Here is a 17,526-nt window from a genome sequence, read left to right on the forward strand (position 1 = left end):
TCATCTAGAGGTTTACAAGTGCCTGCCCATTCACCTGTGTTTTTACACACACACACACACACACATACACACACACACACACACACACACACACACACACACACACACACTGTTGTTTATGCACTCACACTACATTTAGTTGCCACATACCCAATTACACATATACACACACACACGTACACACACACACACACGCACACGCACACGCCACATACCCACTTACACACATTTACATGCAAACACATACGTGTACATATACGTGCACATACACACACACCAGTTTAAGGGTCTTTGGACATGACCAGACTGTAATTTCACCACACAAACACACAAATGCACGCACGCACGCACATGCTCACACGCTCACACGCACACACACTCCCACAGACCTGTTTAAGGGTCTTTGGACATGACCAGACTGTAATTTCACCACCCAGTCCACGTGTCCTAGAATAGCGCTCCTGCACCCTTTCTCCCATGCTCCATTAGCTGAGGGTCACACAGCCACAGGCAAGCCCTCTCCATTCCTGCTCCATGGGTAAGCATGCCAGGGCCCTCTCCATTAGAAAAACATGCAGGGAGAATCGCAGAGTTGAGACATTCTGAAAATCAGCAGAAATTAGCAACTTTAGGGGATCTCCCAGATCTGGGAGAATTGTTGCATAATTATGAAGCATTCCATTCAGGTAACTTAAACACTATTTTTGGCAAACACAATGTTTTGCCTAGCTCATGTCTTCAGTGTCTCTTTACCCAGTCTGTTGGCTCTATTACGGTATTACGCACCTCTCAAGGCACGTGGGGTCAGGTTCAGAAGGCCACGTAGAACAGCGTTGTTTTGTGGTGACGTTTTCACATTAACTGCATAAACTTATGCAAGACACAATCATATACAGGGCACAGAAATATCCCTGTGATTTATAAATCCAAGCAACAACCTTTCCTTTGCCAACAACCCATACACTGCATTATGTACACAATGTATTGTGAAAATGAAACCCAAATGAGCCCAGCTCCAAGTCAAACCAATTTGGACTGATTGATAGGTTTGTGGATTTGGATGCTTCATGGTGCTCACTGCACTTTGATTAATGGTCATAAAACATCCATCTTCATGTATGCCTTGAACTGAATATCGTGCGCTCAGAGCAAGCTTGGAAAAAAATAGAAATGAATCACTCCACAGCTCTGAATGAAAGAGAAGCAGGAGTTGAAAACGAAAGTGCTTTAAAGAGGCTCTGAGGTAGACTAGGGCTCCTCACACCATGTGTCTTTGATCTGCTGGTAATCACTGGATCGCCTAGACCCTCATGGGCGTCATGAGCTGCTGGTAATCACGGCATCGTCCAGACCCTCATTGGCGTCATGAGCTGGCTTTTCCACCTTCAAGCATTCCATTCTCACCACACGCTCCAACAGGGAAGCTGTCAAAGTATTCATGTCAAGGACATGTAATGAGTTTCCAGGAACGTTAAATTGGTTACAGCAGCATACGAAGTGCCTTTCAAACTGCAATTCAGTATGCATTCATGTGTGTCGTCTGACGGAAGGATGGAGCAAAGCCCCCACCCCACAGCCCCACCCCACAGGCCCCACCCCACAGCCCCCTCACCTCAGCCCCCACAGTCCCCTCACCTCCTGCACCGATGAAGTGTTGAAATGAGAGTTCAGAGGCGACCATGCTCTGTGGGTGGTCCTGGGGAACACTGCGGTGAATGCCTAATTGCGCATGTATTGTGACTGAACACAGAAATGGTCAGATAGACAGACACAGACAGACACAGACGTTGTGTTCATACTTGTGCTGTACGGTGTACAATTGCTCTTTAAAAAAAGCACAGCCGCTGTCAGAGGAAAGGATGTGCACCACTCCTCCATGCATATTCATCTAGTCTCTGTCATTAACCGGGTGGAGAGTTGCATAAGTGGCCTAATGTAACCCTGCAGCTTGCCACACACACACACACACACACACACACACACATATACACACACACACATACACACACACACACACACACAAACACGCACACACACACACGCACACACAAACACACACACACACACACACACATTACCCTACACACACACACATACGCATGCACACACACTCATGCACACATACTTTAATACACACCCAAAGTCGGCAAGGCAGATCTCGCCAATCTGTTAGGTTTGGGCAGTTAGCCTTCCACTCCACTTCGATACACAGAGCATGCTGATGGCTACCCGGCTCTCTGCTGACGGTGAGAGGAGAGAAGGAAAAGCAGATCAGTTTGATCCATCTCGGGTTCATCTGTGGTAAACGAACCTCCTTAACTGCATTTCCTGCCTCCAAATGTTTCAGGTTTTTACCGTCTTCCTCTCTCAGCTAATATCACCCCCTCTAGCAGTGCGCTTTCTCCCCACTCAGGTGAAGCAATCACTCTTGTCAGCAGCCAGGTCTTGGCTTGTAAACACCTGTGTTCTCACTGCATAGCCTAAGGTGAGCAACAGCAGCTGTGTGTGTTTTGCTGGCAAATGTTCCTTGGCCCAACCCCACCACCCCCCACCCACCCCCCAGCCAAAAGCTGTGTTTGACCCTAGGTAACGACTCTCTTAGCAGCCACATTGCTCAGCAGTTCCACTTCTGCAAATCAGAGAAGGAGAGAGAGAGAGCGAGAGCCAGAGAGAGAAATAGAGAGAGAGAGAGCGAGAGAGGCAGAGTGAACGAAAAAAACTTGACTCCGCCTAAACAGCAGCATTATTTGTTCCCGGAAAGGCTCCATTCAATGTTTCTGCGTATGTGTGTGTGTGTGTGTGTGTGTGTGTGTGTGTGTGTGTCAGTAAGTTCAAATTGCACCAATTTCAATAACAAACCAGCCCAGCAGCTCAGTGTTTAATACACATCTTCTTGAATGTTAATTCTGATAATGATGTAGTATTCCCAGCAACAGAGACATTGATTCTTTTGAAGGGGGGGGTTCTGCCCAGTTGAACTTCAGCCAGTTTTTTATGCATCCTTGTAGCTGCCTCTATAGAACCCTGTTGATAGACCCTACATTCCAGTCTTTCATCCACTACAGTTGTGTAACAGTGAACAGACCCCCCCCCCCCCCCCCCCCCCCCCTCTTTCATATCTTCTCCATGAGGTTATCACTTGCTCTAAATAGAACAGCAGCAGAAGCCTCTCAGTCCAGCTGGGTCACCATAAGCTAGAGATCCGGCCCATTAAGGAACCCCCACTGCATCTTAAGGGGCATCTGCGTCTTCCTCTGTGGCAGGATCGATATGGAGCACTGTCCATGTGGAGCCCGCAGTGGCTGGCCTGTCTCTCCTGTGTTCATAGCAGGTTGGTCCTGTTTGTGGGGAGGCGGCTGTGCAGTATAGGACGAGGAGCTTTGATATGAGATCAGTTGACAGGACTGACTGTGTCTGCGCTGTATTGAGATCAGAGATTGAGATGACTGTGGCTGTGCCGTATTGAGCGAGCCTTTACTTGAGTCAGTTAGAGTTGGCCATGTAACACACACACAGATTTATGAGCAGCTGACTGGCGTCTGCCTTTACATGGGGGTCTAACTCTCCGGTTTTGTTTTCCAAGGATGAAAACATTGGTGGAAGTCACCCTGATGCCTCTCGGTGGTTTGTTGAGGTGTTTTATCCAGTCTTCAAATTATGCTGAGCTGCCGTTTGTTTTGCACCAGTTTGCAGTGTTGTGCAACCCGCATATGTGAGCACAGCCGTTCATAACGCCCCTCCCTCCTCTCTTCTATTGTGAGCGTGCTAATGGTGGCACACAAACCATCAGACTGTGAGTTTGTCCCCTTCTCTCTGACCTCGACCTCCCTTCTCTCCCCCCCTTCCAGATGACTCGGGCGACGAGGAGCCGGCGTCGCAGTCGGACCGCAGCGAGATCCAGGGCACCCTGAAGACACTGGCCAACAAGCTGGATGATCTGAGCACGTGCAACGACCTGATCGCCAAGCACGGCGCGGCACTGCAGCGCTCGCTGAGCGAGCTCGAGGCCCTGCGCGTGCCCGTGGAGGGCGGCGAGAAGATCAAGGCCGTCAACGAGCGCGCCACCCTCTTCCGCATCACCTCCAATGCTATGATCAACGTAAGTACACGTCACGTCTGTCACTTACCGCTAAGCCGCAGCAAGTCCACCTCCGATTGAGGGGTTGGCCTGCTCTCCTGAGTGGTACTGAGTTTATTATTAAGGCTTGACGACTGCTCTCACTGATGTTTCCGAAACAGGACATGGTTTGTTTCAACAGGTGTCACTCAGTAAGCTCATGTCACTCATAGGTTTAGGCCTCCAAGTTTAAGGATTGTGGCAATTGAAATAGATTTTCTAGCAGGTTGATATAAAAATGTTGGAGAACATGCACTCTCTGAATCTGCACCATCCCCCTCTGGCCTTTCAGTGTTTAGTAAGGCGTCTGTGTGAGATCTGCGATGGTAACGTTGACTTTAGGCAGAATTTAGACAGAAACAGGAGACCCCCGCTTAAGATAGGGCAACACTGGATCTGTGTTTGGGTAAGAACAGGAATAGAACCCCCATCCCCCGCTCCCCTTTCCCACCTCCAGGACACCCCCCTACCCAGTGTCAAATCCCTAATACCCCCAGAGGCGGTACAGGCACACCCCAGCCCCAGCCCCAGCCCCAGCCTCGTGGCCCATTCCCCAGCTTTATCAGGGAGCCTGGCTGCCCACACACAACCAGGGAGATTGTGTGTGTCTGCGTCTTGTGGTTTTGGCCCGAAAATGAGTGGTGAGTATTGCTGGCAGCCATGAATATTTGATTGACCATTGTTTGCCGGCACGGCCAGACAGACCGTGGGGTCTTAAAACATGTTGACAAACAAGTGGCTCTGAGATTGCAGCTCGGGTGGACGCGGACCATTACTGTCCTGATGATTAAGCGTCTCATTGAGGTCAGGGGGATCCATTAAGGAGGCATGCATGTACTGTAACCTCATTCCACTCGATTTGCATGCACTCCAGACATCCTGTATTTGTGAAATAAATTTAAATTATTGATATTATAAGTCTTTCTTTTTCTTTTGTAAAGCGAATGCCATGTAACGCAACCATACAAATGTTGTTGCTTGCACTGGTCATTGATGAGGTTGTGTTTACCCGTAGAGCCACAGGTTTTGTCTCTCGCTCTCTTTCTCTCTCTCTCTATTTCTCTCTCTCTCCCTCTCTCTCTCTCTCTCTCTCTCTTTCTCTCTCTCTGGTCCTCAGTCATTTGTTCTCATTAAAAAGTAACTGCTGTTGCTATCGACAACCGTAAGTTTAACCTATAAGCTAAGCAACTGTGAGAGTCGGCACTGATGTGTCTCTGGACACACTGCACCAAAGAGCCCCACGACCGCCAGGTCCTTCTGCTGGGTTGGGGGAACATTGGTTTAAAAAACCTTTTTGGAGGCAACTGTAATTATCCTCTGCGGGTATAGATTCCCAGGCAGTGATCTCGGTGAGATTGCAGCGGTGGGTTCATCGTGCACTGGATGATTCATCGGCGTGCTGAGAGGAAATCCACACGAAAGGCAATAAAATGGACGTGGGGCCGGCTCCCAGCTCATTAAAACACCGTTTCACTCGCACAGACCAGACAGATACCATACACTAATGAGGGAACAGTTCCATGGAGACACCCTCTTTGAGTGTGTGTGTGTGTGTGTGTGTGTGTGTGTGTGTGTGTGTGTGTGTGTGTGTGTGTGTGTGTGTGTGTGTGAGAGAGTGTGTGACAGTATGTGAGAGAGAGAGATAGCGAGATAAGAGAGAGAAATAAAGAAGGGAGATTGAGATAGAGATAGAGAGAGAGATAAATAAATAGGACAAGAATAGCCATGAAAGGAGACACTGAAACAAATAGGGAAAGGTAGGCACAGTGAGTTAATGTGAGACAGGGTGATGCCGAGCGACTGGAGGCATATGCCTTCTCCTTCTGCCTGTCTTATGCTATCTGTGTCGCACATTGTTGTAAGAGAGATCTGTGGAGATAGATACACCTCCCTTACCTACACACATACACACACACACACACACACACACACACACACACCATCCCCACCCCCTCCAGCTGCTCCACAGCAATTCACCTTCCCACGAACCCCGCCAGCATGGAGCTCGGGGTGTGTGTGGAGGTGAGGCTGGAGAGCAGAGTGTGTGTGTGTGTGTGTGTGTGTGTGTGTGTGTGTGTGAGTGAGTGAGAGATAGCAAGAAGTATGAGGTTGCGTTGGAGAGACAGCAAGAAGAATGAGGTTGCGTTGAAGTTGCACATCCGCCGGGGTGTGTTGTTTGAAGACAAGGCTGTCCCCAAAGACAGGCTGTGAGTGTGTGACATAGCTTCACAGTGTTTAAAGGGTACGGGTGTGATGGGGTTTCCAGCAGCACACAGCCCAAGGTGTGCCTGTGAGACGAGACTGTCACTCAGCAGCGCAGAAGCTCAGGAGATTGAGACTAGCACGCCCAGCTAGCTGAACTTATCCAACATGGCACCGGCAGTGACAATCAGTGTTTGTTGTCACTTTGCCTCAGTTGCTGAACTGCTCAAGGAGTAAGTTACTGCTAAATGTCACAGGAGGAGGGCAATGGCCTCAGGTGAAGAGGAAGAGAGAGTGGTTCGTGTGGAGAGTGTGGAGGGTAGGGGGAAGGAAGTGTCAACGGCAGACTCTCAATCTCTGTCTCACACTTACATGCAGTGTTGCTGGGTAGGGATGAAGCCACTCAAACGCATGAAGTGTGTTTCCAGAAAGACTTTTGCTAAGACATTTATTCTGTCATGGGTTGATGATGAGTGAGTAACATGTCTGTAGGCATATAAATGTAATATATGGTGTGTGCTTGTGTGTGTGCGTGCGTGCGTGACCATACGCTTTGTGCATATATTTGTACATGTGAACATCTGCGTGACAGCATTCATCCATGCCATTCCAACATGATTTTGTGTGTGTGTTTGTATTTGAGAACACTAAATAAGTGAGTGTGTTGCCATTTGTATGTGAGCATCCATCTGTGTGCCATTGAGATTATGCAAAGACGTGTCCATTACTTCCACAACATCTATTCCGTACACACACACACACACACACACCATTCCACAATCCTAGTCTTCTCAGCATCAGTCTGAAACAGGAAGGTGTCAGACAACACTCTGCTACTCGCTCCAACCCCGGCCACTCGAGTTCAGACACGCAATCTCCTGATGACCGACCTACTGGCCGACCAAGCAGCTAGTAATTCCTCAAAGCCCCCTCTAGTCACGAGCTGTCAAGCCGACTCAGCAGGAAAAAAGTGGAAGCTGCTCTTTGAGAGGGGAGGCCTCTCAACTTAGCTGCTCTTCGGTTTCACCTCTGTGGGAGGGAGAAGGAGAAGTGAGGGGGTCACATGCTGCTGATAGATGTATGTGGAGACAGGGACCACAGGCGTCACAGACAGCTGAAGGTAAGGGACGTCGCACGTTTGGTGCTCTTTGAGACACGCAGGGTTTTAAAATGCTCATAAATGTTAATGTTTTGGGGTATTGGGTGTTTTGCTGTCCCAGCTAGGCCTCAGAACAAGACATTTTAGGACTTGTTATTATGGATTATCTTATCAAGATCATTTGACCTATTATTAATGTGAAATGTTATTTTTTGGGGGTAATTCTTGTCAAATAAATGTGGCCAGGGCAGGTGCCTACAAATAGAACAGGAACATGTATGGACACTGTACTGATGCAAGGTGGCGTGAGGTTAGGGGGGCGTAAAATTGGTATTGATCACTTCAAGGTTGCAAGGTGCTTTTCTGTCTGCCTGCGGTTGTCAGTGGAAGACCTCAAAGCTCCTGTTTGGGTGAACGCCGCCACCTCTTTGCTTCTGATCTCAGTCTACTCGGCTACCTCATGGGTGCGGAGTTGTGGTAATTAGAGCTTTGATTTCCTGAATGTGGGATTTTCACTGCTGCTGTTGACATAGGACATAGAGTTTCTAGACAGGGGGGAGTGATTGGCGTTGGGAATCGCTCTAAGCTTTCACTCCATCATCTGCCGCTGCATTGCTGTCGGCCGGATGAGGCTCGGAGTGGGGTCACAGGGCAGTAATCTGCGTCCTGTGTCAAGGCCGACCTCACCACTCATCTCAGCACGGATGAGGAAAGGACAGGCAGTGTGTCGGCACATCCTCTCCTGAGAGAAGAGAGCTGTGTCATCAAGATCTTTCTTTACCCCAAAGGCACTTTAACACAGGGAGGGAGGCTGAACAGGACTGATTGATCTGCAGTGTTATTTAGTCTCCTGCCCCTAGAGGATTTGCCTGCTCAATATTCCACTGTATTCTCACGTGTGCCTTATTAGCCAGTGCTGGCAGAGCGTTAAGAGAGTTGGACATGTAGTCTCCTTGTTATTAAAACCTGTCCATACATTGATGTGACTGACTACATGATCAGTGACTGATTGGGATTGTTAGGACCGGCAAATACGTCCTTGTTACACATCAGAGGTCTGTCTATGACCTGTAGTAGCCTCAGCCGATAACTGCATTGCCCAATATGGTCCCAGTTTCTCCTCTGTGTCTGGGAGTAGAGTGTAAAGCCCTGACTCAGGCCTAATGTGTTTCCTGTGCCCATTAAGCACTCTGTCTGAGTCCGCTCACGGACGAGGGGCCACGATGATTTCTGTGTCATCAGCGTGTTGTCACCACAAAAGGGAAATGACATCTGATAAAGATGCTGATGGACCATGTGACGTCCAGGATGTAGGCATATTTGAGATTCGCGTTGTGTCCAGCATGTAGGCGGATTTGAGATTCTCATCACGTGTAGATGGGTGCAACATTGCAGCATCCCGAAAGACAGCAAAAAAAAAAAACTCTAATCTAATGACTGATGGAGGTCGCATCTTTCATCCATCAAGTGCTTTTTCCCGGCAGCCACACCTCATCCTCAACAAAATGGCTGGGCTTAGACCTATGCATCATGCTGGAGGCTGGTGGACAGCGGCACCAGGCTTGAGGTATTGGCATCCCTTGACGGATTGCCTCTGAGCTGAAACGCCAATGGCCCCCATTGGGAAAACTCTGTGATGTGACGTCTGGGCCGCTGGGCTGGAGACAAATTGTCTGGGGACGGGAGGGGATGGATGATGTGGAGCTGACAGGAGTTGTGGACACTGACCGTTTCCATGACACTGAGGATAGCCCAGCTTCCAAGGATGCTAAATTGGTTTAGGATTATGCAATCAGGTGTTGTGCTGTGAATATTGTGTGTGGTTGAATTCTCATTGCTTTAAGCTATCAAGGTTTCGGAGGTGGAAACTCTGGTTATACCTGATTGAATCAATCATTACCAGTCAATACGCATGATGACATTTTCATTTAATTCAGAACACTTGTTCAATGACATTTACATTATAACATCATGCAAGATTTAATCATTGTGAAGTCCTTGTGAGATTGGGATTTGAGTAAGTGAGATTGGGACTTGAGTCTGTGAGATTGAGACCTGATTCTGTGAGATTGGGATTTAAGTCTGTGAGATTGGGACCTGATTCTGTGAGATTGGGATTTAAGTCTGTGAGATTGGGACCTGAGCCTGTGAGATTGGGACCTGAGTCTGTGATGTTGGGGATTGAGTCTTTGAGATTGGGACTTAATTCTGTAAGATTGGGACTTCATTCTGTTAGTTTGGGACTTGAGTCTGTGAGCTGGCTCAATCCTGTCAGAAAACCCATACATTTTATTCTCAAAGAAGGAAGAGGTAGCTGATTTAGTAGTAGCGGACTTCTTTGCTGACTGATCTAGTGTCTACTGTGGGCTGGAGCAGGTGGAGCATCTTTGTTCCAGGTGGCCGAATCAGACCCAGAGAGTCCTAGCAGTTTTTTTCCCCTGGCTTTTTCATGATGGATGCTCTGTATGATAAATAAGAGTGGATCTTTAGGGATGTGATTTCTGAGGAGTGGTCTGTGTGGCACAGCAGATTGGTTAAGGTCTAATTTTAGGCTATTGATTGACGCTTGAAGCGATCACTACATGGAAGTGCATAGAGACCAATACACAAAGCCATGAAATCCCACTGGAACGATGCCAGTACCTGCTGCTAATGATCATGTCAGCCCAGCATATAATGGAGAATACCATGTCCCTGTGAGGCCTCCCCTCGCCTCATCCCACCTACCCTTCTCTTTCCACAGGCGTGTCGAGACTTTCTGGACCTAGCGGAGACCCACAGCCGGCGATGGCAGCGCGTGCTGCAGTATGAGCGGGAGCAGCGCACCCACCTGGAGGAGACCATCGAGCAGCTAGCCAAGCAGCACAACAGCCTGGAACGAGCCTGGAGAGAGGCCCCCGCACTCGCCACCAACACGCCCGCCATCCCCACCACTGAGAAGGGTGAGAAGAGACACACACCCCCCCCCCCCCAACCCCCCCCCCCACCCGCGCGCGAGTGCTAACCCCTAGCCACAGCCTGCAGGAATACAAGCTAAATCACTAATGTTTTGATTAGTATTTGATTGTATGTGAGCCAAAAACATTTCTTGTCTGCCTGGTGGAATCCTAATAAGCTTGTTAAACCTTTTAGTCAGTTCATGACCCTAGTAGATTTGACAGTATCTTATTAAGAAAATTAGACGGAGCTTTTGCTAAAGTAGTTTGCAGTTGCATTCATGTCACGTTGTAAGCCGGTAATGGACCTGATTACGGGACTTTCTTACCAGTGATGATAATGAATGAGTTGAATGCCAATGCCTGTATGGCGATGATGATGATAGTGATTATGATTGAACAGGGAGTGAGAGGCCGCGGAAAGAGGAGGCCAGTGATGAAGATGAGGATACGGAGTACTTCGACGCCATGGAGGACTCCCCAGCCTTTATCACAGTGACCGCCACCGACCACACGCAGCACAGGTGAGCTTCACACACTAACACACACACACACACACACACACATAACACACATAATGCATAACACACATAATGCATACCACCCCTCTACATTCACCTATGACCATCACCAACCATTAACTACTACAGCATATCCCTTTAATTGTCTGCTCAAATCTGCTAAATCTGTTTGGTAGAGCACACCTTGTATTATTAAATCTTCATTTACCACACTTTTTGTAAACTTCTCACGATTGTACTGAGCCATATGTGCTAATTGGTTGAAGTATGCTGCATAGTCTCCAGGAGCTAAGAAGTCACAGGGTGATTTTTCCCTTTCGGTGGCCCTTTAAAGGCATGTGATGAAGGCGTGATGAAGGCATGGCCTCCAATTGCCATGACAAAAACAGCACACCTCAATCAATTTACACACATTTCTGCATCACCTGTGATTTGAAAACGAGGTTGAAGAGTCTCTGTCCAAACCCTGATCTGCGTTGCTAGTTCACTGAAAGTTGACAAACTAGATTACCCATCAGTCATTGCAACCGTCTTGTAAATGAATCAAATCATATTTATCCAATAGTTACATACATTTCGAAATATACATTTTCCGTGGCATCAGTTTTTGTTTCAATATTTCATTTCAGTGCTTCACAAAAGCAGCAACAAGCATGGGAGGAGTTAAGTTACCATTGTAACGAAACTAGGCACTGATGGATGTGTTAGGGAGTTGTTGTTGATGTGTGTTCCGAATTGAAGAATTGTGTAGAGGCAAGTTCCCTTAACCGATATTCCCTGAATAGGGAACAGGGAGTAGGAAGTGCTGTTTATGTGCACTGTGGAACGCAGCACAGCTTAGAACTTTCTTCATTGTGCAGAACAATTAAGCACATTGTTTTAAGAGTTTTATTCAACTTCATGTAAGCCTGTGGCATTTTGCAGTATTTGCATAAGTTTAAATATCACGCTCGTCTCACACACCCACTCCCGGACAGACGCTCCTTTTGCTCCCACTCTTCGCTTTAATGAGGGCTCCGCTCTTTCTCAGCTGGCTCAGCTCATCGCACGCTCCATTCGGCAGCCCAGGATGGACACACTCCTCATTAAAACACATCTCCAAGAGATGTCTCAAAGCTCTGCACACACACACACACACACAGATGCTCTCATCTCCAGAATTATGCACGGGGATATCCTGTGTCTCTGTTTCAACTCATGAGCCGATACATCTAGTCATGGTGATTTAATTTAAATTCTTCTTCTCCTTCTTCATCCTCTTCTTTTTCTTCTTCTTCTTTTCCTCCTCCCCCTATTTAGACGCTCTCAGAGTAATCTGAGTGGAGCCAGTGGAGGACACCCCAACGATTGGAACCAGGAAGACCATGTGAGTCGCTTGGGTGGTGGTTAATGTGTGTGTGTGTGTGTGTGTGTGTGTGTGTGTGTGTGTGTGGTTAGTGTGAAGTGGTGGGAGTATGACCTCCAGCTCTGTCCCACCGACTGTGCTGTCAGTGGCCGGTGAGAAAGAGGAAGGATGACGCAGGAGCCTCTCTCACCCACGGGTGCTCCTGCGCCCACACACATATGGCCCCTTTCTCTCTCAAATGCAAACACACTACGGCACAAACAGCTCACACAGATCTCAGGCTTAATGTGGACCCATTGTGAGCTCTGTGACAATGTCCCTCTTAGACACACAAACACACACACACACACACACACACACACACACACACACACACACACACACAGTCACATGTTTGGCTTGCATGTTCAGTTATATTGTCAGTTCAGTAAATGTTCTTCCAATTCACACAAACATGTGTACACACACACACACTTTTATCTTTTGGTGCAACTATTGTGTACTTTCATCCTATCATCCTACCTCTCACTTGATTGGTGTGTGAGGTTTGTGTGAGTGTTTCTCTCACTTCCTCTAGAACACACATGATTGTGCACACACACACTAACACACACACTCACACACACACACACACACACCCTGTGCCAGGCAGTGTCTGCGCCGAGAGACTGTTCTCTCCCTGCGGAGCCACAGATCCACAGCTGTTTGGCGGGAGCCTGAGCATCTTAATTACGCCGCTGACATCTGCCGCTCCACCCCCCCTGCATGAGTCACTCCGCCTCTGACGCACTGCTCTCACAGTCACCCAGAGATGCACCGGAAGAGTGTGTGTGTGTGTGTGTGTGTGTTGGAATGTGTTTATGTTTGAACAGGGAGAAACAACAGCTGAGCACCATGACACAAGCGACTCCAACTGGCTAGCACTGTCGATGCAGGACCAGGCTGAAAGATAGATCAGTCATGGCTAGGAAATTAAACTTATAGCAAAGTGAAACATGTTCATGTCATCTCAATAACTTTCTCCACTCACACTTGTATTTATGTTTTTCATCGTTCTCCATCCTTTTTTCCCCCCACTTTCTCTCCCTCTCCCTCCCTGCCTCCTATTCACTGTCTCTCTCCCTCCCTCCCTCCCTCTCTCTTTCTCTCTCTCTCTCCCTCACTATCTCTCTCTCTCTCTCTCTTCCCCCCCCCCTCTCTCTCTCTAGATGATGTCTCCCAGTTGTAATGATTTGTCAGGGAAGGAGCTTAAGCCCCGCAAGCGGAGGCGGACTCACATCGCAGACAAGCCCAACTACTCCCTCAACCTGTGGAGCATCATGAAGAACTGCATCGGGAAAGAGCTCTCCAAAATCCCCATGCCTGTAAGAGCTTGCGCCACTCCCTCTTATGTTTGTGTGTGAATGAATGCTGAACATACAGTATAATACACAGTATGTTGTAACCAAATTAATATGCTGGATATAGTATGAGTTGTTGATCAGGTCAATGTTTAAATGAATGAGAGTTTCTGTGATGTTAGTTTTTAGGCTAGCTGAATACGCTTGAAAATCAACTTAAAACATGGCAGGACCAGGACCTCAGTCTCCTGAATGGGACTGTTTGCTCCTATGTCAATCTCTGTTATGCTCAATGACTGTAAAACCTATGGAAAGTGCACACTGTAGTCAAAAGTGAAGCCATCTGAGGGAATATAAAAATGGCGGAGATTTAACCAAATGTCCAAATGTTCATTCTGGGCGTACTTGGCCGATTTTCCGATTACTACGTATACTCTGGCTCCAAAGAGCACTTGCACAGGCAACGGCTCCAATTTTGCCAATATGGCTGACCAGTTGGCTTCTTCTTTAGGATGGGCATGACTCCACTGAGTGTTCTCTCTCTCTCTCTCTCTCGTTCTCTCTCCTTCTCCATCTCTCTCCTTTCCTCTCTCTCTCTCTCTCTCAGGTAAACTTTAACGAGCCGCTCTCAATGCTGCAGCGTCTGTCGGAGGACCTGGAGTACCACGAGCTGCTGGACAAGGCGGCGCGCTGTGAGAGCTCGCTGGAGCAGTTGTGCCTGGTGGCGGCCTTCTCCGTCTCGTCCTACTCCACCACGGTGCACCGCACGGCCAAGCCCTTCAACCCGCTGCTGGGGGAGACCTACGAGCTGGACCGCCTGGAGGAGTATGGCTACCGCTCGCTGTGTGAGCAGGTCAGCAGCAAACACACACACACACACGCGCGCACACATGTGCTCACATACACACACACACACACACACATCTGCTCACATACACACACACACACACACATCTGCATTCACATGCTCACACACACACATCTGCTTGCACATGCTCACACACACACATCTGCTTGCACATGCTCACACACTCACAGACAAACACACGTGCTCACACACGCATAGACATCTGCATGCACGTGCTCACACACACACACACACATGTGCTCACACACACACACACACACATGTGCTCACACACACACACACACGTGCTCACACACACACACATCTGCATGCACATGCTCACACACACACACATACAGATGTTCGCGCACACATTAGTATATGTACATGCACAAATACACACTTATCCTTAAACTGCATGCACGATTTAAACACAAGAAGCATCCATCTGCCAGACTGCAACACATATAGCCTCACAAACAGATAAACAGCTCCAGGACTTGCCGCAGGAGTATTGCCTTAACCCTCTTGGGTGAGACACTTTTACTCACAAACACATTTTTACCGTATGCTCTGTCAAACTTAGTCCCCAACACACACACACACACACACACACACACACACACACACACACACACACACACACACACACACACACACACACACACACACACACACACACACACACACACACACACACACACACAGGTGTGCTCAACACACACACGCTCACATATGCAACAGCGTAGCACGAGATGACCCCATGAGGTGTTCTCTGAAGCTGGTCAGTCAGCAAGCTCAGTCTGTCAATAAATGGATCAGGTTTAGCTGTTTCACAAGCTTAGAGAAATATTGTGTGTGTGTGCGCGCGTGTGTGTGTTCTCTGTGGTCAACACTCATATAATTCAGGTAAACAGATTCAAACAGAGCTTTCAGCCTGTTGAGTGACACAAATACACACAGAACCACCATGCTGCTTTCCCTTCAGAAACACAGCTTCCATTAGCAGAGGCTAACCCTCCTCTCCCCTTTCCTCTCTCTCTCTCTTTCTCCCCTCTCTCTCTCTCTCCCCTCCCTCTCGCTCTCTCTCCCCTCCCCCTCTCTTTCTCCCTCCCTCTCTCTCTCTCTCTCTCTCTCTCTTCAGGTGAGCCACCACCCCCCTGCAGCCGCCCACCACGTCATGTCACAGCGCGGCTGGACCCTGTGGCAGGAGATCACCATCGCCAGCAAGTTCCGTGGGAAATACCTCTCCATCATGCCCCTGGGTGAGTGGCACACTCTCTCTCTACTCTCTGTCATGCCAGCCTGTAGTCAGGGCTCTCTCTACACTCTCTCATGCCAGCCTGTAGTCAGGGCTCTCTCTACACTCTCTCATGCCAGCCTGTAGTCAGGGCTCTCTCTACTCTCTGTCATGCCAGCCTGTAGTCAGGGCTCTCTCTACACTCTCTCATGCCAGCCTGTAGTCAGGGCTCTCTCTACACTCTCTCATGCCAGCCTGTAGTCAGGGCTCTCTCTACTCTCTGTCATGCCAACCTGTAGACAGGGCTCTCTCTACACTCTCTCTGTCGTGCCAGCCTATAGTCAGGGCTCTCTCTACACTCTCAGCCATGCCAGCCTGTAGTCAGGGCTCTCTCCTCACTCTCTCATGCCAGCCTGTAGTCAGGGCTCTCTCTACACTCTCAGCCATGCCAGCCTGTAGTCAGGGCTCTCTCTACACTCTCTCATGCCAGCCTGTAGTCAGGGCTCTCTCTACACTCTCTCATGCCAGCCTGTAGTCAGGGCTCTCTCTACACTCTCATGCCAGCCTGTAGTCAGGGCTCTCTCTACACTCTCTCATGCCAGCCTGTAGTCAGGGCTCTCTCTACACTCTCTCATGCCAGCCTGTAGTCAGGGCTCTCTCTACACTCTCATGCCAGCCTGTAGTCAGGGCTCTCTCTACACTCTCTCATGCCAGCCTGTAGTCAGGGCTCTCTCTACACTCTCTCGTGCCAGCCTGTAGTCAGGGCTCTCTCTACACTCTCTCTCTCATGCCAGCCTGTAGTCAGGGCTCTCTCTACACTCTCTCTCTCATGCCAGCCTGTAGTCAGGGCTCTCTCTACACTCTCTCTCTCATGCCAGCCTGTAGTCAGGGCTCTCTCTACACTCTCATGCCAGCCTGTAGTCAGGGCTCTCTCTACTCTCTCATGCCAGCCTGTAGTCAGGGCTCTCTCTACACTCTCTCGTGCCAGCCTGTAGTCAGGGCTCTCTCTACACTCTCTCACTCATGCCAGCCTGTAGTCAGGGCTCTCTCTACACTCTCAGCCATGCCAGCCTGTAGTCAGGGCTCTCTCTACACTCTCAGCCATGCCAGCCTGTAGTCAGGGCTCTCTCTACACTCTCTCATGCCAGCCTGTAGTCAGGGCTCTCTCTACACTCTCAGCCATGCCAGCCTGTAGTCAGGGCTCTCTCTACTCTCTCTCATGCCAGCCTGTAGTCAGGGCTCTCTCTACACTCTCAGCCATGCCAGCCTGTAGTCAGGGCTCTCTCTACACTCTCTCATGCCAGCCTGTAGTCAGGGCTCTCTCTACTCTCTGTCATGCCAGCCTGTAGTCAGGGCTCTCTCTACACTCTCTCTCTCATGCCAGCCTGTAGTCAGGGCTCTCTCTACACTCTCTCTCTCATGCCAGCCTGTAGTCAGGGCTCTCTCTACACTCTCTCTCTCATGCCAGCCTGTAGTCAGGGCTCTCTCTACACTCTCTTGTGCCAGCCTGTAGTCAGGGCTCTCTCTACTCTCTGTCATGCCAGCCTGTAGTCAGGGCTCTCTCTACTCTCTCTCATGCCAGCCTGTAGTCAGGGCTCTCTCTACACTCTCATGCCAGCCTGTAGTCAATGCTCTCTCTACACTCTCATGCCAGCCTGTAGTCAGGGCTCTCTCTACTCTCTGTCATGCCAGCCTGTAGTCAGGGCTCTCTCTACTCTCTCTCATGCCAGCCTGTAGTCAGGGCTCTCTCTACACTCTCATGCCAGCCTGTAGTCAATGCTCTCTCTACACTCTCATGCCAACCTGTAGTCAGGGCTCTCTCTACACTCTCTCATGCCAGCCTGTAGTCAGGGCTCTCTCTACTCTCTCTCATGCCAGC

General features: G+C 49.1%; 1 protein-coding gene across 1 annotated transcript in view; it reads left to right on the forward strand.

Annotated features, from left to right (window-relative positions):
• Positions 1-17,526, forward strand: part of osbp2b (oxysterol binding protein 2b) — a gene marked incomplete at its 5' end in the record, with an annotated part of 58,986 nt that overhangs the window by 36,651 nt on the left and 4,809 nt on the right. Inside the window, 7 exons of the mRNA XM_080852044.1 lie at positions 3,849-4,099; positions 10,162-10,360; positions 10,758-10,878; positions 12,175-12,241; positions 13,432-13,584; positions 14,168-14,413; positions 15,552-15,672. Of these exons, the coding sequence (XP_080708170.1) occupies positions 3,849-4,099; positions 10,162-10,360; positions 10,758-10,878; positions 12,175-12,241; positions 13,432-13,584; positions 14,168-14,413; positions 15,552-15,672 (1,158 nt within the window). The remainder of the gene's footprint in view (positions 1-3,848; positions 4,100-10,161; positions 10,361-10,757; positions 10,879-12,174; positions 12,242-13,431; positions 13,585-14,167; positions 14,414-15,551; positions 15,673-17,526) is intronic.

The sequence above is a fragment of the Sprattus sprattus genome (genome assembly GCF_963457725.1).
Source record: "Sprattus sprattus genome assembly, chromosome: 15".
NCBI lineage: Eukaryota > Metazoa > Chordata > Actinopteri > Clupeiformes > Clupeidae > Sprattus > Sprattus sprattus.